This window comes from Pyricularia oryzae, chromosome 5 (genome assembly GCF_000002495.2).
Source record: "Pyricularia oryzae 70-15 chromosome 5, whole genome shotgun sequence".
Classification (NCBI taxonomy): domain Eukaryota; kingdom Fungi; phylum Ascomycota; class Sordariomycetes; order Magnaporthales; family Pyriculariaceae; genus Pyricularia; species Pyricularia oryzae.
Window position 1 is genome coordinate 3,129,479 of NC_017852.1, and position 22,840 is coordinate 3,152,318.

Genomic DNA, 22,840 nt, shown 5'->3' on the forward strand with positions numbered 1-22,840 from the left:
CCTCCACCGTCCGTGACCTCAATCCTCCAACTGCCACCTATCGAGCTTTCGAACCTATTCCCACCCTCTCGACCACGGGGGCGCCCAACAAGAAACGATGGCGGCACCCACGATGGACCTCTCGACCATAACTTCGGCCGAGCAGGTTTTTACCTCACCTTCCAACACGCTCCCGCAGATCCGGGCAATCCACAAGGCGCTGCACACGCAGATCGACGACCGCGCCTCGCGCCTGCGCACCCAGGTCGGCACCTCGTACCGCGACCTGCTCGGCACCGCCGACGCCATCGTGCGCATGCGCCGCGACATGGCTGAGGTCCAGTCCGTGCTGGGCCGCATGGGCGGGCGCTGCGGCCGCGCCGTCGTCGGTGCCAAGGCAGAGGGCCTGCAGCGCTTTGTCGGGCTGGGGGAGTACGAGCCCGGGAAAGATGATGGCGATGACGAGGAGGATGTAGGTGATGCGGATGGTCTGCTCAGCGCCAAGGGCAGAAAGCTGTCGGTTGCTGCCCGGGCCAGGCTGCTGGACGCGTGTGCGCTGGCGGCCAGGCGGGTGCTGAGGACAGGCGAGGCCAAGAGGGGCGACAGGCTGCTGATCGCCGCCAAGGTGCTGCTGCTGAGCAGGCTGGTAGGCAAGAGCCTGAGCGAAGGCGGTGACCTCGTCGACCCGCAGGTCAGGGCGTCGATCGACGCGTCGTGGAAGAGCCTGCGGAGGAGGATCGAAAGGGTTTTGGAGGTCGTGGACGAGGAACTGGTAGGCCGCGACGACGTCGTCAAGGCGCTGTGCGCGTACAGCCTCGCCACCAACGCCGGCTGCCGCGAGGTTCTGGGCTTCTTCCTGCGCGTCAGAGCCCGCGCCATGACGTTGGCGTTTGCGCTCGACGAGGACTCTGAGCATGAGGGCGACGGCGGGCAGAGCTCCAAGGCTGCGCTCACCTGCCTCAGGCTTTTCACCAGGACCATGTTGGATGTGCAAGCTCTGATGCCGACGAAGCTGGTGGAGGCTCTAAAGGGGCTGAAGAAGAAGGCGATTCTGGAGGACGAGGCCCTATTGAAGCTCGAGGGGCTTCGGCTGGATCTGTCAGCGAGGTGGTGCGGTGACGAGATCCGATACTACAAGCCATACATTCGCCACGATGACATCGAGGGCAAGCAAGCAAAGGAGATGCTAACGGGCTGGGCGGAGCGCGGTGGGGAGACGCTCATCAAAGGCCTGGAGAGGACGCTGACCCGGCTGCACGACCTGGGAGCGGTGCTGGAGCTGCGGTCCAGCGTGCTGCAGTGCTGGATCCGCGACGGGGGCCGCATCAGGGGCTACGACCCGGCCGTCATGCTCGACCAGCTGCGGACGGCCATCAACACGTACACGCTCGAGATGCTGGCCGGCAAGGTCCACAAGCTGCGCCTCGTGGGCTCCGAGATGTCGGCGACGCTGGACGGCTGGCGCGCCGGCGTGACGGACGAACAGCGTGGCCTGTGGGACGACGAGGGCATGGACCTGTCCCTGTCTGGCGGCGCGGCTCTCTTTACGCAGGACGTCGTGGCCAGGCTCTATGGTCGCAACGACGCTGTGTCCAAAGCGGTCAACTGCTACGAGTCGTGGCACCAGGTTGTGAAAGAGGTTGACGAGAGGGTCAAGGTGCTCCGTAAGCAACGGTGGGATAACGATGCCGACGAGATTGAGGACGAGGAGACCATCGAGCAGAGGCAGCAAATTCTCAGCTCGGAAGACCCGCAGACGCTGCAGGATCAGCTCAGCAAGTCACTGGAGACGGCATTCAGGGAGCTCGACGAGCAGGTAAGCGGGCTGTGGAAATCTCAACAGGCCGACGACCAGAAAAGGGGCCACGTGGCAATGTACCTCGCCCGCGTGCTCCGGGATGTACGAAGTCGACTACCCGACGAGGTCAAGACGGCTAAAACGCTGGGGGCATCCCTGATCCCGCAGCTTCACGAGGTGATCGTCAAGACGGTGGTGGCTGCTCCTCTGGAGGACTTTACAAAGAAGGCCCTGGCCAGGACCAGCGTAGTCGGGCGTAGCTTATGGGAAGGCGAGGATCCGGCTCTGCCGAGCATGCCGTCGGCCGGCGTGTTTACGTTGTTGAGGGCGCTGGTTGCGTCCATGGGAGATGCCGGGCTGGATCTCTGGAGTCCCACTGCCGTTGTTGCACTGAAATCGTACCTGAGGGGACAACTAAGGGAGGCGTGGCTAGAGGCTGCCAATCAACACAATTCCAGTGAAGGCAAACTCGAAGAAAAGAAGAGTGCCGAAAGTGCGGAGGAGGAGAAGCCTGAGCGGTCCGAGGGTGCAGATGCTGACGAGGAGGATGAGGGCGCCAAGGGAGACGAAGAAAAAGCCGCATCTACAGAGGACGATCAAGCAGCGGATAAGACACATGTTTCGGCGGAGCAACGAAAAGAACTCTTTACACAATGGCTATACGATGTCCTGTTCCTCCAGGGTAGTCTTGGTTCAGCGAACGGGGCCTCCAAGGATGAGCTCAAGGACTTGGAGGATGCCATGTACAAGCAGACGGAGCTTGCCAATGATGCAGCGCGGAAGCAGATGTCTAAATCGGCTCAGGAATACTGGAAACGTACCAGCCTACTCTTTGGGTTGCTGGCATAATAGAAAAGTATTCTATTTGCCAAGGCCTCTTGATTTGGTACCGACTGTATAGATACCGGTAGAATATACATGGGCAGTTTCTTTCTATAGAAAACAAATGTAAGGGAAACTGCAGCGTGTAAAAAATCCCCTAACGAAATCCCAAGAAGAAACAGGAGACTCTTCCAAACGTCATAAATGCCTCGTTTCTTTGTCTCCTTATAGCTTGTGTCGCTTCTCGCCCGAGGCAAGCTTCAAAAACTCGCGCTGCGGCACGCCGCTCATAAACCTCCCAAGCCCGGCAAAGACCTCCCTCGCGTTCTGGCCCTCGAGCACATCGATCTCGGGCCGGCGGATCAGCTCCTTGATGCCGATCAGGCTGTCGCCCACGAGGTGGTCGCCCAGCTTGTCGTCAATCTCGGCCAGGACAAGCTCCTTGAACCGGACGTCGTCGTCCTTGGCGCCCTTGAGCTCGGTAAAGACCTTGTTGACGAAGCCGGTCTGCAGCAGCTCGTCGGCGGGGACGCGGCGGCTCATGAGCAGGGCCTCGTTGGCCTTGCTAACGCCGAGGCGCTGCACCAGGGCGCGCGACGCGCCGCCCTCTGCGACCAGGCCAAGGGACGAAAACGGCGTCAGCAGAAAGGTAGACGGCGTGGCGTAGATGAAGTCGGCAAAGGAAACGAGCGCGGCCGACAGGCCGACGACGGGCCCGTTGAGCCCCACGACCAGGATCTTGGGGTGCGAATAGAAGGCCTGAGTGATGTTGAGGTTGAAGGCCACAAAGCTCTGCAGCCACTGGCGGCGGCCACCGTCGGCGATGCCGCTGTCGTCCTCGCCTGTGGTGGGAGGGTCGCGGATGGTGGATACATCGGCGCCGCTTTTTTTTGTTGCTTCGTTAGCAAGGATAGTTTCTTCTTATCAAAGATATCATGAAAAGAAACATATAATCACCTACGCCGAGAAAAAACGGCCCTTGGCCGTCAACAAGGTCACGTAGACCTCGTCGTGGGTGGCCACCTCGCGCATCCTCTCCGACAGCTCATAGTAGCCATGTAGGTCGAGGGCGTTGAGCTTGCGCTCGTTGCAGATGGTGATGACAGCCACCCGGCCCCTGTATTCGACGGTTGTGACTCCGGACATTTTTTTTGTGGCGATGTCCCTCCCTCTCTCTCTCTCTCTCTCTCTCGGCTTTACTCAGGGCAGGCCGCTTGTTGAAAGTGAGGACTTTGCTTCTTGGGTAATGCCGGCTTCAAGCCCACGTAAATATAGCAGCAATTTTTTTCGGTGATTTTATAATTATACTCCTTTAGCTGCTTGGAATAAGAATCAGTCCCGATTTGAAAAAAGATAACAATTGCCCGTTGAATGTCTCTTTTCTCTATCTCTTGGATTTGTTGCACGGGGTTAAACCAGGCGTTCTTTCGTCGGCATGTTCAATTTGCTTACATTAAGCTTCTCTGGGAGTTGTACCTCGGTAGGATCCACCTCTCCAAATGCGACAGGTATCCGGGGGTCCCCGCAAAAGCAGGGAGGGAGGGGGTGACAAAGCTCGCTTTACGCGACGAATTAGCCTTGGAAATTAGACTAGACTTCAGTTGATCTAGTCACCACTCCATTGCCTGCAGGGAGCAGATGTCCTACACCCACCCCCGCAAACTAAAGTGGAGAATTTATTAGGGTCCGAATCTCATCTTCTTTTGGACATGTGTATCAAATTCAGCGCCAGAGCGTCTGTTGCGAGTCCAAAGCAAGTAAGTATATCAGAAAGGGATATTGGATTTTCCCTACAAGCTCCTGGAACTCTGCCGTTACACCAGGTAATCACCCTGCTCCGGGACATGCAGGGTTTCTTGTCTTGCAGTGGGCGCAAAAAATATTTGTTTTTCAGGCTGGCCTTTCATCCCGTTCTTGAAATACATCACCGACAGCTGTCACGCATCTTTCGGAACCCTTGAGCACACTGACTACTAATACGCGCAGGCACGCGCTTATCAACTGCGGTAAACCATGATCGTGGAAGGGTACAGTTGCGCGCTCTGGTCTAAATTCGTGGCCCTGAGTACATAATTAACCTACCAACCACCCGACAGCCAACCACCCGTATACGGCATTGCCGACGTCCGGTTACGACGACTCGCATGCGCAAATGACTAGTCTAGTCCTAGACCAGTTAAGCTGGGAATATACTGAACTGAAAAGAACCTGCTGCCAGGCAAACAACCAGGTAGTTGATTAGACGGATCATGATTGTCTGCAGTTCATCCCACCCAAGGGCCATTCTGCTGCTGGGACGTCCCGGGGTCTCGCATCGCTCAAACCGGACCATAACGCCGTATCGATGCAAGACCAAGAATATTGCAGAAGCAAGGTCTATGCCCAACTGGCTACACTCTGCAATGGAGCACACCCTGATGGTCACGCAAGTCTATTGAAACGCGCTGGTGATCAAATTGTCGAAGATAAAGGTAGGTTTGTTAAAAGCCCAATCCTCCGGTATAATATTCACGCTTTCTTCACGGCGAGGATGCAAATGGCTTACTGTGTTTCTGTGTTTGTTTTATATAGCATGTGGGCCAGCGGAAGGCGAGCCGCTACATGGAAGCAATCATTGCCATGCTCTCAAGAAATTTGTGGGCAATGTACGTGGTTGTATCAGGCGACCACGAGTAGAAGAAGATGCAAATTATCCTCGCCCAGCACCAGTGGCAGGAAAGGCAAAGTCTCCCAACCGCCATTCCCGTTTGATGAAGTGTCTTGGCTGTCTACTTTGTGTGCCTCTTGACGAGAAAGAAGAAGATGAACAGACTGCGGAGCGCTATGCCAAGAATCGCTACCTTGATAATCACCTGGGTGACTATTGCTGGCCTGAATATGGCGTTTGCATACATCCCAGACCTCCCAATCGTGTTGGCCGTAGCAGTGGCGGTCTTGTACGTGGGGATAGTGGTAAAAATATGTTTTCTTTTAAGCCCAGCACCCGGTACAAATACTCAAATTTGCTTTACAGCGAGAATCAAAATGGTTGTCTAACTTTCGGCTTGTTTGGACTTGTGTAGGTGACGAGTTTGGCTTACCAGAAGAATGCGAGTCGTGCCTTCCTAAACACAATCGTGGCTTATGCCTGCGCCTTTGTTTGATTTGTCTCTCGACACCACCGGAACCAATGCCCAGGCCCAACATGCCCCTTTGGCCCATACTCCCGTTTATGCCACCTTCCAGAACTAGACCCTAGTTAAAAACCATGTTCGACGGTCATATATCTATTTCCACCATGGTTCTGTCAGACCAGACGAAATTTCGACATCACTACTTGGCACCGGACTTGAGACGGTTTCTATTTTACAATAAGAATAGAACAAGAAAAAACTGCTATGCGAAGTGCACTTGTCAGCTGATAAATGAATGGTAATGACCACTGCCGAGTTGAGAAGAAGACCAGCGAAGCGCAGTGAAGCGCAGTGAAGTTTGACCATCAACCTGGGGGAAACGCCCACAGAACTACGAGGAAAGTCGGCGCGAGAGAAATAAACATGTTGCCCAAGAATGGGGGCTTATAAGATTATCATAAAGAGATCTTTGTGTATTAAGCTGACAAACAACTCGATAACACCAAGCTGGTTTCCCCATCGGCTTCACGGCAGTGGTGCACCAGCTGGCTTCAGCTCATTTAACGTCTCTTCCCATAGGCTAGTACGAAGCTGCTTTCCTTCTTCAGTGTACCACACCGGGGGATATCTGCAGATTTGTCAGCATAATCCATTTTCTAGTTTACCAAGAAAGAAGCGGCTCAAAGAGCCATATTTGGGGGCTTGTTATATCTTACGGTTTGATGGTCCAGTCACTGATGAAACTACCATGACCCTTAGCACCATAGTTGAACACAGCATCGAGGTACACGGAAGCGCCGACGTCGAGCTCCCTCGCGAGCAAATACTGCATCGCTGCAAAAGTGACCTTGCTCAGAGTGGTGGCAGACCTGCCAATCTCGGTGCCCTTGGTCAAGCCCGGGTTGGGATAGTTGATGATGACGTCGGCAGGGTCGACGTGCTCCGCGAGCTTGGCCACGAAGAAAACGAGCAGCAGCTTCGCCCTCGCATAGGCCTGGAACTGGGAATAGTTCTCTGGCTTGTCGCACGCCGGCAGCGCCGGATTCATCGACAGCAGCGTCGTCATGTAGGACGTGTCGGACCCGACAATACTAAGCACGGGCGGCGCCGCACCCTCCTTCTTCTTGGCCTTGAGAACCGGCACCAGCAGCAGTGACAGGAAGGCCGTGGAGAGGTAGTTGGTCTGCATGGTGAGCTCGTGACCCGTGGCCTCCACCAGGCTGAACTGCGGCGTCTGCACCGCCGCGTTGAGTATGACCGAGTCGATGCGCTCCAGCTCCGCGCCGCACTTGGCCGCGAACGCTCGGATCGAGTCGTACGAGGCCATGTCGACGATCCAGACCGAGATCTTTGCGTCGGGGAACTCGGCCCGCAGCTGCTCCGCCGCCGCCTCGCCCCTCTCCTTGGACCGCACGCCCATGACCAGGTGCGAGAGCCCCAGCCTCAGCAGCTGACGCGACGCCTCCAAGCCCAGGCCGGTGTTGCTGCCCGTTATTATGGATGTTTGGCCCTTGGCGCTCGTGCCGGCGGGCAGGGGCTTGGGTGCCTCGCGTTGACGCCATAGAAAACCCTGGAGTGTGGCCTCGGCCGCGGCTTGGGCTTCGAGATTTGCCGACATGGTTTGCTTTCCCTTGTTTTCTTGTGCCCAGATGGCGGGAAACTGATTCCGAACTGAGGTAGACTACCACTATAGATGGAGCGAACAGTACTCAGATGGGATAGCAAAGGCAGGTAGATAGATATGTGGGTACTCCCGAATGAATATCGCGAAAGCTGGGAGTCAGTGGAGAGTTATATTGACTATACCTAGATGCTGCTAGCATCGACGGGGGAAATGCTCTATTTATCTACCTAGGCAGCTGGGTTGCTAGGCACCCAAAGTAGCTTGCAGTTTTATTTTGACAAACGGGGTTTCTTCTTTGATTTGTAAGGCAAGTGACAGGAGATAGATAGCTACCGAGGTACCTAGTATCTATTAGGACGTACCTACAGAATTTAATAGATAGAGAGCAAACTCCCCGCGACCCGCGTGACCGCTACTGGGAAACAAAGGGTGCCGTTAGGACCGGTTCGGTGCGGCTGGCTTCTATGGACCGGTATGTACGACGTATGCAAGGATTGCAATCCCATCAATAATGGTGACATAACCACTTTTGTGGCGCATCCCCCCAACCACTCACTAACATTCTAGGGGGAGAGGGGAAAGATACAACAAACATGAGAATTCCATGCGAACCATGGCATGCGGAGATTGAACCGTCACCTAAAACCCGAACCTTATAGAAAGTTTTACAGCGGGGATAGCACAGCACAAGTAAACATCCCAATCAATGCTATCGTCGAATATCATCAGCAGAAAAATTCGCGCGGAGATAAGGGGTTTAGTAATAAGGCCCTCAATATAGTGACGCAAGTCTCCAGAACCACTAATCCAGTTTTGGAAGGTTGTGGATTTCAGACCGGTAGGGCGGATCACAACAGCTTTGCTAGCGAATCCTAAAGCGGACTCAATCCGCTTTTTCATCTTGTCGGGGCCGCAAGTCGAACATCAGCTGAAAAAAAAGATGTGTGCGAAAATGTGCGGAGATAGCGGCTAACTTCTATTCGACATAATACCGCCCGCTTACAAAGGTACGAAGTTCAACGAGGGCTGCAGCCTGCAACCCATTTCGCCAAGTCAAGACATACAAACTAAAGCTCCCCAACAAGATCAGACAATAAAATGCATGAAAGGATCGGACCGTCGGCAGTCTAGACTAGCGTGCCCCAGACAGCATTTACGATACGGTGAATAAGACAGTTAAAATCTCACAGCCAAGAACGCCATGCATGCATCGAGAATTAAACTGCCTGCAAACTAATGCGTTCTTATCAATTTGTAGTGCCAAGGGCTGACAAAGTAAAATGCTCCAGATGCCATTAGTTTTCTATGCGCCTGAAATATACATCCTCCAGAGCTTTTTTTGAAACTAATCTTTGATACACAATGGTACAACACGCAACAAAAAACGCCAATGCCAAGCGCCGCTTTGCCATCCTTATGTCCCCCGTGAGTAGAAAATCCAACGTAGTCACTGCATGTACTACTCCCTTATTCCTTCTTCTGTCCACAAAACACTTCTATTCCCCCCTACAGCATGATTGCCAGCTCCGCCCTGTCATGCCCATCTTCCTCCAGCGTGGGGTAGTAAGGAACCATGGCGTCGGCACCCTGAACGTAAGCGTCGTTGTAGAGCCGCCAGTATGGCGTGCGCACCTTTCGCGCCGGGTGGAACAGCCCTGCCCAGACGTAGTTAAGCACCAGGCCTGGCCCGACGGCCATGCGGACGGCTTCAATAGCCTCGATGATACGGTCGATAACGTGGGGACTCGTCTCAAACAGGTTCGGGTACAGAAGGTTGAGCAAGTGAACCATGGCGTCCTCGCAACCAAGACCAACGACACCAAGTGCAATGTGCTTGACGACCGATGCCGCTGTCTGCCTGTGCACTTGGTCGCGATCGATAAGCGCGTCTTCAAGTAGCGGGGTAACGGCATAGACGTAGTCCTTGGCCATTTCTCCAATGTACTCAAACATAAAACTCAGTGACTTGAGCACACCATTCTGCACGTTCAACTCCGGCACGCGGTACTCGTTCATCAGCGCCGGAAGCACTGTGAAGGGTGCACAGGTCTCGGCAATGATACCGATGGCAACGGCCGTGTTGACACGACTCTGACGCTCCTGCACGCGTAGGTTGTTGAGCAGCGTTGCCAACACATCCTGCGGACCAATGGCCTTGGCGATGAAACCAAACGTGTTGTTCGCTGCTCTTCGGATGCCTTTCTTGTGAGCCTTGAGCATGTCGAGCAGCTCAAAGCAGATTCTCATCCACTCTCGTGCATTGACCGATTCGGGTCCACGGTCCGCAATACGTCCTACCAAGTCGATCGTATTCTCTTGTACCTTCTCGTGCCTGTTCCTCAGAATCGGCGTCAAGCGTGGCAGCAGGTCCTTGATGGGAGGCTGCATCTGGCTGATACCGACAACTGTAACGATCGACCGCAGGGCTCCCAAGATCGAACCAAGCACCTCGGGGTACTCCTCACCGAGGTACTCATACAGCACAACGCCAAGCTTGCCCATGAGCGCGTCCTCGCCGCATTGCTTCATTACCATGGCGATTCGCGAGATCAGATCTGCTGCTTGTTGTCGTACTGTTGCCGACTTGTTGTTTAGCCTCCAGAGAATGGTACTGACAATTTGGGGTAGGTATGGCTTGCATCGGGTACCGAGCGCGTTGACCACGGATCCGAAGCCGTTGAGCATAATGACGTCCTCAACGCTCTGCTCCTGGAACGCATGCAGGATACCATCGATCAGACGCTCTTCCAGACGCTCGCCCACATCCGCTGCGCCCAAGCTGGCAACAATCTTCTCCACAGTCTCAACCGTCATCTTCCTGTACGGCTCGCTCTCATCCTTGAGATTGATAACGATCCTCTCCAGGATTTCTCCCGCCCCAACCTTTTGTCCAATATCAACCGTGGTCTCCACTACTTGTCGGTAATTGCGCTTGTCGAGGGCCATACGCCGGACCCAGAAACTCTTGAAAAACTCATCCAAGACGTGCTCCTTGAGATAGCCAGCCGTAACACCTTCTGTTCCAGCACATTGCGACACCACCTTGAGCACAACCTTCTTCATTTCCTCATCCGGTGACGAGAATTCTCGCAACAGGATTTCCATGATCTGGCTGGTGTAGTAGTTTGCATACTCCTCGTCCATCAGAGGGATAATGTAACCCACGGCCTTGAGGAAACCGGCCAGACCCTTACCTCGTTGCTTTCGTGCGCCTGTCCAGAGAGGATTCAGGATGTCATCGAAACTCTCGATACCGTAAGGGTTGGCTGCTTCTGCCAGAGCAGCAATAGCCAAACTGGTCACAGTGCGCACCTTGGTCTGTTCGTCGTTCAGGTTGGGTCCGATGCAATCTACCAGACGCTTGAGATGGGGCAGAACGGCACATCCCATGAGAATAGGGATCTGCTGCACGATCTTGACACCCGTGTGACGAGCCTGCCATGACTTCTTGCTTCGGCAAACAGCCTGGAGGAAAGGAAGTAGGGCAGGAATACCTAGTGCTGACGCAACAACGGCAAAGGCTCTGGCCGTGGTGTTTCGCACGTACTCGTCGACGTGATCGATATCTGGTCTCATGGTGCTGATCATGGTGGCAAGGCCAGCAGCTTTGGCAAGGTTGGAAATGATTTCGCGACCTTCGACTCGTGCGTAGTAGTCTTGGTCAATGAGAAGAGGCTCAATGACCACAAGGATCTTGTGAACATATGGTCTTACCATGTCGTCCAGTTTGTATAGAATGCGGTCGATAACCTTGACCAACAGATGTCGCTCTTGGTCCTCGAGAGTCTTCTCCATCAAGAGCGGGAGGATCTGGTTAAATAGAGGGCCGGCCCCAAAATTGCGCGCGTTGTCAGTGAGCTGCCTCAGCGCCGTCTTTCGCATTGGAGGGGTGCCGTTCTTGACCTTGAGGAGCAGCCTCATTATTTTCCGCTCCTTCAACTCTTCAACGGACAGCTGATCCTCGTTGGTTCCATCTGTGAGCTTGCCAAAGTATGCCATGTCTTCTGGCTTGAAAAATTGCAAGTCTCCGACTCCTGGGATCTCCTTTGGCATTTGTTGGTTTGTGATGCGTCCGGTGTTGGGGTCCTGCATCACAAATCCTGACGCGGGCGCCGGAGTCTGCATGAGCTTGTGCGCAGGCGCCCGCACGGGTTCATACCCAGGCGGCGGTTCAAGAACCTTGTAACCCTCCTCCGGACCCGGCAGCATCGCATCGAGCTCCTCGTTGCTCAGAGCCATGTTGCGGTGCACCTCAGTACCGAAGCCAACCGGTACTGCCATGGGAGCGGTTTGCGACGTGTGCATCGGAGTGGCCAGGCCCTGTGCTCCCACCGGAGTTGCTGATGGTGCCTGATCCCATCGCGACCTCTTCTTGGTCGGCTCAGCACCCGGTACCTCCAGGGCAGGTGCCTGATCCCACCTCGAACGCTTCGGCTTCGCATCGGTGGGTGTCGGTGCTGCCGCAGTTGCATCGTCTGTTGTCGCAACATCCCACCGCTTCTTGCGTTTGCGACCGGCAGAAGCATCCTCCGAGTCCTTACTGTCGTCCTTGATCTCCGTGTCCTTGAGCGTCGGCTGGTGCTCGGGCACATCGCCGTTGGCAATCATGTCCTTGTTCTTGGCTTCGATGGCCCGTCGGACCCTCTCCTCCTCTCGTTCAATCTCACGTTCTTCCATGACATCACGGTAGCTAGAGCCTTCGGCGCCGGCAGCGAATGGATCAGCACGGGTCGGGGTGAGGACGCGATCAAAGCGGCGTTTCTGGTAATCGGTCTCCCGGTCGGTGATGCGGTTGCTTTTCTCTCCACGTCCGGCTAGGATATCATCCTCCTCGACGCCTGAGCCGCGCGCAAATTCGTCGATCTGGGCGCGTGTGGCCGTATACTGGCCAACTAAGCTGCGGCCATTGGCACCAGCGTCCCCCATCTCCTCGTCATCGCCATCCGCGGCGGGCAGCGAGCGGTGATAACCCGCATACTTGTCAACGCCATTTTCGCGATCGTAAAGGTCGGTGTCGAATGCCTCGTTGAGCTTGACTTTGGTGTCGGCGCGTTGGGTGGTCGGGTCGAACGTCCGGGAGCCTTTATTCGCGGCTGCTGCAGCGTTGCGTTCCTGCTGCAGCTTTTTGATCTGCTCGAAATCCGCGTCCGACATCTTTGCTGGCCGTGACGGATACTGCCTACATCAAGGCTGTGGATTGAAGATGAGGATGCGACCGATGAGAGGTTGGAATGAAATGAACGGTCGCAGAAGTTGTCTGGTCTCTGGTGCTTTCATGCTGTTGTACTCCTTTGCACGCAAGCCGACCGAGAAGGCGACAGAAATTATTAGCCAGGAGCATCGGATAAGTGGGGCCGGACATGGCTAAGGTAGGACATGACAAGGATCCACGCCAAGCCGCTCAAACTCATCGCTACGGGCACGATAAACTCGCGTCTACTTTCATCAGCGCGCCTTTACCTCAAACGTTTATTTTGGATCATGCTAACTCCTGTGCTAGCGGAGGTCCAGCCTGTTCTATTTTACTGACTTTATGCTCAATCCACCTCTTACAGTCTATCGATTTTTGAAAAAAGCAAATACAACATCAAGAAAGCACTACCGGTAGACTAGATCTTGGTCAGCAACCTGTGCCCACTGCCCAGCCATCAAATTCGTACAGGGAATCGCGGGGTGTTTCGCCCGACCTTGAGCTCTGGACTCCCTCCTGCGGTTCTTACCAACTGTTCATATCAGGTGACCTCGCGATTTTCCAGTGCTCACCCCGCCACAGGGTTAGGGTCTGACAAGCGCGTTGAACAGACTTTCGCCACTTTGATCACTCGACTTGCGTGTTTGCCGCTGCCATTCATACCAATCTCCCTTAGTTCACTGTGCAAAGTGTTGCTTTTTACATTCATAGTATCCCAATCATCTAGCACACAACATATGTGACTTTTTACACCACAGATTCAAGCACAATCCGCTGAAGAGCATCATGGGAGCGGTTACGAAAACATCGAAAACTCCTCGTTCAATGGCAAAAACGACCCCCGCTAGACAAGTCTTTACATCTGCGTCCAAGAAGAAGCCCGCACCAAACGCGAGCATTTTGAGCTTTTTCAAGAAGACCCCAGCGCCCGAGGAAACTTTATTTGTAGGAAATGAGGTGTCGGCAGCTGCTTTCGTGGCAGAAGAAGACTTGAATGACGTTGACGATCCTACCGCAGAACGGTTCAATGAGGTTGATGTTCCGGTCAAAAGACGCAAGCTCAGTTGTGACGACCGGGAGAAGGATGCGCCGGCTCATGCAGTCGTAAAAGAGGAAGACCCGGTCAAAGATCCGAGAGCCAAATCTCCAACATCCCAACCAGCTCGAAAGCCCACCAAGAAAGGCCCCTTTCTGGATGACGACGATTCGGACGATGATTCAGACGACAGCCACCATACAGATCATGATAATAGACCAGCGAAGCGCAAGATAGAATCGCCTAAAAGGATTCCAGAAACGGATCAAGAATCAAAAGCCCTTCAGCCCAAAGAAAGTCTGTTACCCGTATCTCCCTCAGCGACCCACAACCAAAATACAGATCTAATTCAGGAGGAGCAGGAACATGACGACTTTGGCGATAATCCAGAGGGGCCCGAGTGGGGGGATATTGACGATGCCGACGAGGCAGGTGAGGAAGGTTTGGAAAGGCGGTATATGGAATACCAGGCTCGAATAGAGGCCCAAGAATTCGAGACGGCTATCACCAACAGCTCTGATGAAGTGTCGGGCCCTACCGATGGTGCAGAATGCTGTCCTATATGCTTTTCTAGCCTGGCTGGAGTAACAGCTGAACAGGCGAGTGTTCATGTCAACAGCTGTCTTGACGGAAAGCCCACGCCGCTGCCCAACCAACCAAAGTCGAATATCCCTGCGCCCAAGACTACAAAAAATTCCCCGCCATCGGAACAAAACAAGGTAGTCGAATCCTCAAAAATGAGCAGGCGATTTGCTCGTGCAGCCATTGCACGCCCAGGTCAGGCGAACCCTATCACGCTTGATGCGCCAGCGACCTCGGCCTCCATTGGTAATACGTCGGCATTTTCCAAACTGATGTCGGGTCACGCCGAGAACAATGCTTGGGCGGCCGCCGCTGCGGCAGAACAATCCTCCCGCGGCAGACAAGCTTACGAGCGGACATGTCCATTTTACAAGATCATGCCGGGCCTCTCTATATGCGTGGATGCGTTCCGGTATGGTGCTGTGCAGGGCTGCAACGCGTATTTCCTGAGCCACTTCCACAGCGATCATTATATTGGTTTGACTGCCAACTGGACACATGGTCCTATATATTGCAGCAAGGTGACAGGAAGTCTCATCAAGTCGCAATTACGGACAGCGGCCAAGTACGTGGTCGAGTTGGAGTTTGAAGAACGGTTCGTTGTGCCCGGGACTGAGGGCGTAGTGGTGACGATGATCCCGGCAAATCACTGTCCAGGGAGTTCCCTCTTTTTATTCGAGAAGACGTTAGGCAAGGGAAGCAGTGCGAGGGCACAGCGCATCCTGCACTGTGGAGATTTCCGGGCATGTCCTGCTCATATCGCTCACCCTCAGCTCATGCCAGAGGTCATTGACAGCATATCAGGCAAGATCAAGAAGCAAAAGATCGATATCTGCTACCTTGACACAACGTATCTCAACCCGCGCTATTCATTCCCACCCCAGGAAGTTGTCATAAGATCATGTGCCGAATTATGCGCCGCGCTGCACCGCGGCTTGCAAGAGAAAGACGAGTCTGTATGGACAAAGATCCTGCGCCGACGTGAAGGCGTCTCGGATAATGACGTGAGCCGCTTCTTCATCAATAGCGACGGTTCGGGCCAATCTCCAACAAAAAAGGGTAGTTCAAGCGCGTGTAACAACCATCCAAGTGCGTTGACTGCACTTAACCCAAAATCACGCCTACTGGTGGTTTGTGGAACGTACAGCATTGGCAAGGAGCGTATCTGCAAGGCAATAGCCCAGGCCTTGCGCACCAAAATATTTGCATCGGCGCACAAGATCCGCATCATTGCGCAACTGGGCGACCCCGAGTTGACGGCATTGATGACCTCGAATCCCGCCGAGGCGCAAGTTCACATGCAGATGCTCTCCGAGATCCGGCCAGAGACACTCTCCGACTATCTCGCCACATACCGCGCCCATTTTGGCCGCATTGTGGGGTTTCGTCCTTCCGGATGGAACTACCGACCAGCGGGGACGGCTGCGAATGCCAACGCTTCCCCGTCATCTGTGGCAATGACGACTCTGCTGCACGGCGGAAATTGGAGGCCGCAATACGCATCCAAGGACCTCGTGCCGCAGCGCGGGAGCACCAACGAGGCCATGTGCTTTGGCGTTCCTTATAGCGAACACAGTTCCTTCCGCGAGTTGGCCATGTTCATCATGAGTCTTCATATCGAGAAGGTCGTTCCCACCGTGAACGTGGGAAGCGAGGTTGGGCGCAAGAGGATGAAGGGTTGGACTGACCGCTGGCTGGCAGAGCGTCGCAGGGGTGGTCTTACCAGGCTTATTCAGGATGGGGAGGGAGAGGAAGGACAGGCTGCTGAACAGAACTCGAGGACTCTCTGGGATGGGAAAAGTAACCAGGGGGGTGATTTGCGATGGTGATTAACGAGGAGTCCTTTTTGATGGCTTATGATGATCTATAGTAAATGTTTATGACAGCCCATAAAATGCGTGGGAACAAGGGTTGATCCGGTCATTCGATTTGTGCCAGGCATGCGTGAATAGTGATGCGAGGCTCTGATGATATGACAAGCGACAAGCTCTTACCCGACAAGGCTTAATGTCAAAGCCTTGTGTCCCGCAGCTTCATATCCTGTCCGTATCTACAACCCTCAAGGGATGAGACGAGGGTTCGCCTCCCGCCCCGCACCGGCGTCCGAACAGCTGACCACCAGCTTCCGCCAAAGTCGGGTTTATCACGGGCCAATGGCTCATCAAATAGATGACATCAATCCATCCCAAATACGCGTCTCTCTTTTTTCTCGTCATTCACCATCCGCAAGGCCCGACCCTTAACGCTTCGCCGCCGTAGAAGCCGCCTCCCTCCTCGTCGCATCCTCCAGAAGCGGGACGTCGACGTGGGAAGCGGGCAGGTGGATGTACCTGACTACGCTTCCACGGATAAAGACATTCTTGACGGCGCTCTTTTTGTCGAACGTTTTCAATGTCAGTTCTTGTTTTATGTTTGTTTTGTTTTTTTTTTTTTTTTTGTTGTTGTTGTTTTTTTGGCAATTTTTATCGTTCCCTTGTCCTTGCCAGGATGTGAAAGGAAGAAAGGGGAGGGATCAAAATAAAATAAAAAGAGGAGATGCCCACCAGGTGCGGATACTTGATGTCCTCAACGACGGATATGTCGTCAAGCTTGAGGTTCAGGTACTGATCAACGCTCTTGAGGGTGCCGCGGATCTGGATGCTGTTCTTGAGCTCAACGGTGATCTCGACGTCGATCAGCGTCTTGAAGAAACTGTGGTTTTACCGACGTCCACCAGTTAGCAAAGCGGTTGTCATTTCCATTCTTTTGGGACGCAATCATATTCCGGGAACAAGACGAGGGCATCCAAAGATGTCGGTTGGTACGACCCCATGCTGATCACGTGGCATCGATGTGTTCATGTGTGAGGAGGGGAAAGTGAAAGGAGGTCTGGCTTGGGGCCTTCAGCGTCTTTTTACCTGAAAAATAACATTGCGACGGCTTTTGTTCAACAAGTTGAAAGAATGTGATTACAACGTCGCGTCAAAAAATACGTTGGTGATGGGATTGCGTACAATATCACCCAACAGCGTCTGCATCAAACAACGATCGGTAGATCATAGGGCGAACACAGTCGCGGACAACTTGGGTTGGTTGTGGGCAGATGCAAGGCGGTGCACGGACCATATTTTTCTGTCTTGGTTGAGTGGCGGGTGATTTTCTCGCTCCCACGGACCAATTGGGTTGAAGGAAGACATCGCAATTTGGTGGATGGGAGCTCCCGACTTCAGTCAACACGATTAATTTATCAAGTGTTACCTATAGAGTATAGATTTCGCAAACACTTTGCATAACCCACGAATTTACTGTTTCCGGATTTTTTTTTACGCATTTCAAGGTACGACATGATAATTGAAAAGAATCCGGTGACAGATCTAGCAGCCGACAGAGCTCTGTAATATCTAGCCCTTCCTCCAAAAGATACGAAGAGGCAGGCTGTGCCCAAAGCCAATAAATTCAAAAAAGAGGCAAAGAAAGAGCCCGGGCTCACGGAGCCCGAGGCGTAACAAGCTTTTTCAACCCCGATTTCAGACCCACGATCGTATGCGGCGGGTGTCTCTTCCATCTCCCCAAGCCCCCAACTGATCATCAAGCTCTGGCCAATTTCACCTCCATTGCTTCTCCTCCCAAGAGTCCCATAGTCAAATACCTTCCAAACAAAACCAAATCTAGCCTGTACTTCTTAGGCATACCAAAATCAAAACTGCAAATGTCCTGTACTATACTCATCCGCGTGCTCTCATTGCTCGTGACCGTATGAAGAAAACAAATTAACAGAATGGGTGTAGGGGATGAAGGATAAGCATTGCCTGTGTTGCAAATGAGAATGACGAAAGAGAAGCGGCGAATTATTCAGAGAAGACCGGCAGGTTTCAAAACATGAAAAAGCGAACAGAGACATCATCTTGACGATATTGGTGGGAAAGAAGGGAGTCGTAGTTCTCCTCAGTGCACCTTGATTCCAGCCATCAACCATGATGACTTGCGCCTTCGTCAAAGAATGGTGTAGAGATAGAGCGAGTGTTCATCCCACCGAGGATTGGTCGTAACAACAAATAAGAAAACACCGGAGTCCGAGAATCGTCGACATACTATGAAAAGGAAAAGAAAGAAGTGATGAAATGTCAAATTCTTATGTTCTCAAAAGAAAACTGAAAAGTACTTGAAAGGCTCAATAGGTTGCCCAATCTCTGCACATTGTATCGCTAGGATGACAAGGAAATCAAACCGCAAGCCCCCGGACTCCTCGCCAAATCACCACAGCCAGGAGGGCCAGAAACTGTCGCAAGAAAAAAAGAAGAAAAAATGCAGCCTGGCATATCTGAACACTTTCGAATCATAAATCGTGTCATTAACAACAAAAAGAGAAGGCTCTGGGTATAAAACTGGGAGTTATGCATATACGGCGGAAGGGTAAGGAGTTTTGAGGTATGTTCATTCATCATCCATCGTCCTCGGCATCCTCCTCCTCTTCAACATCGGGACTTTCTGTATCCACTTTGGCCTTCTTGTTGGCCGTATCCGGGACCGACATGGACTTGCGCTTGTTATTGGCCTTTGCTGGCGGCGACGACTCGACATCATGCTTGATCTCTGATTCAGCGCCACCCAGTCCCTTCTGTTTCTCGATCTCAAGGACCTCGTCGGCAGTGAGGAAACGTCCACCAGGACCGCGAGGCCTCCGCATGGCGTGATTGTGTCGAGACTCGTGCAAATAAGGTTTCCGTCCCTTTGAGGTCAAGCGAAGTTGTTCTTCAAGCTTTTGTCTTGCTACACGGCGCTTGAGGATGCGATGGAACTGCTTGGCATTCACATATAGTGGGGACTCTTCAACTGCACCGGCAGCAATCTCGGGTGATTGAGGCGGGCCCATCTGTTGTGCCGGCATGGTCGGCGCCGCAACACCGGGGCGGGCACCGGTGTGGTTCATCATGGCCTGGGCATTAGGTAGTCCTGGACTCGTGACCTGGCTCATGCGACGTTGTGCGTCCATCTGTTGAGGAGAGCGAGGGTTGCCTCTAGCTTCCTTCTTTGAGCCCATACGCGGTGAGGTTTGCTGCAGGCTTGGGTCCGACGGTAAGCTGTAGGGGTAATTTGAACCTGAAGCGGCAGCTGTGGCCGCCAGTGCGGCGGCCTGGATCCCCGGCATCCCATAGTGCAAGCTTTGCTGGGGCACTCCGTACGGTGGTTGATACATGTGGGTTTGGTTGGCGTTTGCGGCTTGCTGATTCTGTTGCGGGATTATGGGCGAGGTCTGGACATGTTGAGACGTTGGCGACGTGATGTTATTGGACGCCGTTGAGCTCTGGAAATTCGAGTGCGCATTTTGCGGCGGCTGCTGGTACTGCGCGTACTCCATCATTCTGGATGATTGATGGCAAAAGACGCGCCTAAGTCGATGTCGTTTAGTCGGTCAAGCTCGTGCTCTTGTTGTTCTTCGCTTGAAAGCGAGGAATGGCTGGTTTGGTCAAGCGCAGGTGGAGTGTAAAAGTCTGGATGCAAGCGCAAGAATCATACGGCGATTGGCGACTCTAGATCAAAAGAGCACATGTGTAAAGCTCAGTTGCAAAGTCACACCAAAACGTCGGTGCCGGGTTGGGCACGCGTAGATCAGGGCTGGCGTCACTTGGGTATCCGTGGACTTGGTTGGATGTGCACACCCAATCTATTGGTTATGCGTGGATGCGCTGGCAAGGTGTCTAGGAGGGAGGTGAGGGTCAATTGGCTGCAACGCGACATATGTGAGCTGATGTAGTTGGGCCGTGGGGCAACCTGATTGCAGGTGTGGCTAAGCTCTTGGGCTTCAAAGGGGGCAGACAGGCAGATAGATAGGCGACATACCAGCGCGAGGCCACGTGAGTAAGGATGATGACTGTGACGCGAGGAGCAAGGTGAGGCTTGCAAGGCAGCCCAGTTTTTCAGATGCGCAGCGGAACAGAGCTGACTTGCTCTTTGGCCAAACGGCGTAGTGGGTTTTTTTTACTTGTTCCCCAGAAAATCAGTCGGCCAACCGTTTAATCTTTGAGCTCTGGGCTTTTTAAGATCTATCCAACCAGGTTGGTTAGCCCTGCAGGGACGCGATATATAAGTGGTGGGCGAGGCAGCTTGGACAAGAAAAAGAAGGGTGGGATCTGGGAATGGTCGGGGGTAGGTCGGTGGGCGACTGATTTTGGCGCCTCGGAACTCAGCCCTCCCACCACCGACTTTGATGCGTTGGCATGCATGACGACGGAACATGCAGGATCCAGGCAAGGGCCACCCCCTGTCGCCGAACCCCCAGCTCATCCGCACTTCCACTTTGAAAGAGCAAAGACGAACTGTCTGCCCGACTGCTTCACCAGGCAGCTTTGTGTCGGCGAAGAATGTCCTCAAAGGATAAAGAAAATGCTAGAAATGGGAAACGTGGGGAAATATAGACGGCAAGGTCGGCGACCTGAGTGACTTCAATGTCGGGAAATATAAGCTAGTAAATGCACGGAGCCGAGGAGCTACAGTTGTCGCACCCAGTACTGAGCAGCTGTCGACACCGCATTTCCCTTTCAAAGGCCTGATACCACATGAATGACGTGCACAGCAAGGGAAAAAAAGAATAAAACACAGGCTGACGACAGGGTTGTGAAAATCTTGGATTTCACGCAATTAACTCCCACCGCTACTTAGCTGGGCCAGAAAAAAAAACGCCATTTCCAACGGAAAGAGCACAGATAAAAGAAAGAGAGAAAAAAGAAATCAACGATTGAAGGCCTTTTGGCTGTGCAGATCCAGGGTCGGCCACGGCCGTTCAACTCCGTTTGAGGGGTGGACTGGTTGCATTGCGATTGCTGAAGCAATCGAAGGGTTGCTTAACCAAAAGAGCCTGCCGTTTTGCGCAGCAGGCTCTGGATTACAAGCGGGGGCGGAGGTGTGGGGCACGGAAGCGCTGAGGAGGTGGGTGTACATGTAACATCGCTGTACCGTACTGAGGAGTGATGGAGGCATGTAAAAAGCAATGACTTGTACCTAAACAAGTACTTACTGTTGATTTGATTATGAGACAGTCGGTATCGGGATGAGATCGAAAGGCGATCAAGGGCGACTTCTATGTCTCAGTAAATAAATCTGCTGAGACAATATGCGAATTGTGAAAACTACCAAAGACATCTGTACGCGGTACGGCACTGGAAGGGGTAAGGTATATAATCGAGTTGCGCATGCAACCATTGAAAACTTGCTGATCCGCTGGCCATGCAGGCGACAGTCGAGCTTCTCAATTGGGCAATTTGGGGAAGTTATGAAAGGTAGGGCAGCGGTTTTAAACGTATATCGAAGAAAAGGTTCTTTTTGTCGGTGGAGAGAAGAATGCATGCAGGCGTCTGGTAGACATGGTCAGGGAGGGAGGGGAGGCGGAATTGATGGAGGGACACAGGCAGGTACTTAGACTGCCAGTCCCAACCATACCAAGGCCAAATCTGCTTAGCAGCCGTAGAATGACGAATACACAAGCACAGGTGTTGCGAATAGCATCAACTTCATCTCCCGATGCCACATTGAACTAATTGTGCTCCGCAGACAGGAGGAATCACCTGACCGGGATCAGAGCCAATTGCAAGACTCAAGAGGCAAATGACAATGGTGATAGGCCTCCAGAGCGTTGTGTGTTTTGGACAAATCGAGACGAGGTCTGAAAAAAGGGTTGCTGAGAACGAGTGCTGATTTGCCAGTAATTCTCCATGGCCTCTCCGCTTGGAGCGAGTAGCGATACGCCGTGGTGGGTTGGGGTCTGTTTTTTTTCTGGGCTCGGCAGGACATGGACCTCTGATGTGTCTTGTCCATGTGGAGAGTAAACGCACTTAATCGAGACGAGACAGCCAACGAAACCGCTGACATACCTCTATTAGGGTGAATGCTGGTGATGCGATTGATAGACACGTTGTGCAACAACCATGACCGAGTATGCAAACAAGACCCAAATTGAGGGAAACAAAAAGAGGGCGGGGTGACAGAGACGGATGCGAAGCGGGCTGTGTCAAACTTCAAACGTGAAACTTTTTGTGCAGTGCATACAAGCAAAGCAAATGTAGGAAAGGCAAAAGCACGGAAGGAACAACCAAAAAAACAAAACGGGAGCTCGATCCCATTAACTTGTCCCTGCATTAGGTACTTGGGTCTGGTGTTGCTCTCGAAGACATCGCACCATGAACACAAACAAACGCGCAGGATAAACTAAACTTGACGAAATCGACTTTTGACTCACGTGTACCAAGTTACAGAGATTGACGTCCAATCAATTGTTATGCGACAGGCGCAAAAAAAAGACTACTCCTCGGCCCTATGTCGCAAAGGGACGTGAAAATGTTTTGAGGACGAGCGCGCGTCGGGTTCAGCCGTTTGCGCGACAACGGTATGGCAGTTTTGGCAGGTTGAAATTGAGCCCCGCGAGCAAGCTAAAAGAGCTTTGGTTGGGCAAACAAGAATAAAGACGTGGAAATAGAATTTAGAAAAAGGGGGGAAAAAGAGACCAATCAATGGACGACTAGAACTCTTTTTTTTTTTTTTTCGTTCGCGTCGAATGAAATTTTTCGATGAGTCGGGGGCCAGTCTGCCCGTTGATTTGATGGATTTTTGCGCGAGGATGGAGACCGAGGCGTTTGGGTGATTGATTGGTCGTGCGAGAAGGAGAGACGAGGAGCGCGAAAGGTGATTTGAGGAAGCGGACACACAGGCCTTTTACTGAGCG

At 53.0% G+C, this 22,840-nt stretch overlaps 8 protein-coding genes across 8 annotated transcripts; 3 read left to right on the forward strand and 5 right to left on the reverse strand.

Annotated features, from left to right (window-relative positions):
• Positions 1-112: 112 nt before the first annotated feature.
• On the forward strand, positions 113-2,626 carry MGG_00360 (uncharacterized protein; the record flags this gene model as incomplete). Its single annotated transcript, XM_003718673.1, has 3 exons — positions 113-411; positions 478-1,795; positions 1,823-2,626. 3 exons carry the CDS (start codon positions 113-115, stop codon positions 2,624-2,626), a joined length of 2,421 nt encoding a protein of 806 aa, XP_003718721.1.
• MGG_00359 (Delta(3,5)-Delta(2,4)-dienoyl-CoA isomerase) lies at positions 2,602-4,069 on the reverse strand. The gene is made up of 2 exons (XM_003718674.1): positions 3,561-4,069; positions 2,602-3,482 (listed from the first exon to the last, which is right to left on the reverse strand). Exons 1-2 carry the CDS (start codon positions 3,743-3,745, stop codon positions 2,825-2,827), a joined length of 843 nt encoding a protein of 280 aa, XP_003718722.1. The 5' UTR covers positions 3,746-4,069; the 3' UTR covers positions 2,602-2,824.
• Positions 4,070-4,308: 239 nt separating this feature from the next.
• On the forward strand, positions 4,309-5,832 carry MGG_17469 (uncharacterized protein; the record flags this gene model as incomplete). The annotated part of the gene is made up of 5 exons (XM_003718675.1): positions 4,309-4,356; positions 4,863-5,070; positions 5,171-5,244; positions 5,410-5,535; positions 5,662-5,832. 5 exons carry the CDS (start codon positions 4,309-4,311, stop codon positions 5,740-5,742), a joined length of 537 nt encoding a protein of 178 aa, XP_003718723.1. The 3' UTR covers positions 5,743-5,832.
• MGG_00357 (uncharacterized protein) lies at positions 5,731-7,796 on the reverse strand. The gene is made up of 2 exons (XM_003718676.1): positions 6,429-7,796; positions 5,731-6,340 (listed from the first exon to the last, which is right to left on the reverse strand). Exons 1-2 carry the CDS (start codon positions 7,328-7,330, stop codon positions 6,238-6,240), a joined length of 1,005 nt encoding a protein of 334 aa, XP_003718724.1. The 5' UTR covers positions 7,331-7,796; the 3' UTR covers positions 5,731-6,237.
• A 749-nt stretch (positions 7,797-8,545) lies between these two features.
• On the reverse strand, positions 8,546-12,676 carry MGG_00356 (splicing factor 3B subunit 1). Its single transcript, XM_003718677.1, has one exon. The coding sequence runs from the start codon at positions 12,488-12,490 to the stop codon at positions 8,843-8,845; it is 3,648 nt and encodes a 1,215-aa protein (XP_003718725.1). The 5' UTR covers positions 12,491-12,676; the 3' UTR covers positions 8,546-8,842.
• Positions 12,677-12,784: 108 nt separating this feature from the next.
• On the forward strand, positions 12,785-16,090 carry MGG_11590 (DNA cross-link repair protein SNM1). Its single transcript, XM_003718678.1, has one exon. The coding sequence runs from the start codon at positions 13,314-13,316 to the stop codon at positions 15,972-15,974; it is 2,661 nt and encodes an 886-aa protein (XP_003718726.1). The 5' UTR covers positions 12,785-13,313; the 3' UTR covers positions 15,975-16,090.
• Positions 15,974-17,201, reverse strand: MGG_00355 (U6 snRNA-associated Sm-like protein LSm2). Its single transcript, XM_003718679.1, has 3 exons — positions 17,043-17,201; positions 16,689-16,836; positions 15,974-16,516 (listed from the first exon to the last, which is right to left on the reverse strand). The coding sequence occupies exons 1-3, from the start codon at positions 17,054-17,056 to the stop codon at positions 16,385-16,387; spliced, it is 294 nt and encodes a 97-aa protein (XP_003718727.1). The 5' UTR covers positions 17,057-17,201; the 3' UTR covers positions 15,974-16,384.
• Positions 17,202-17,343: 142 nt separating this feature from the next.
• On the reverse strand, positions 17,344-22,795 carry MGG_00354 (nuclear transcription factor Y subunit A-7). Its single transcript, XM_003718680.1, has 2 exons — positions 21,140-22,795; positions 17,344-20,168 (listed from the first exon to the last, which is right to left on the reverse strand). The coding sequence occupies exon 2, from the start codon at positions 19,484-19,486 to the stop codon at positions 18,566-18,568; it is 921 nt and encodes a 306-aa protein (XP_003718728.1). The 5' UTR covers positions 19,487-20,168; positions 21,140-22,795; the 3' UTR covers positions 17,344-18,565.
• Between the last annotated feature and the right edge of the window lie 45 nt (positions 22,796-22,840).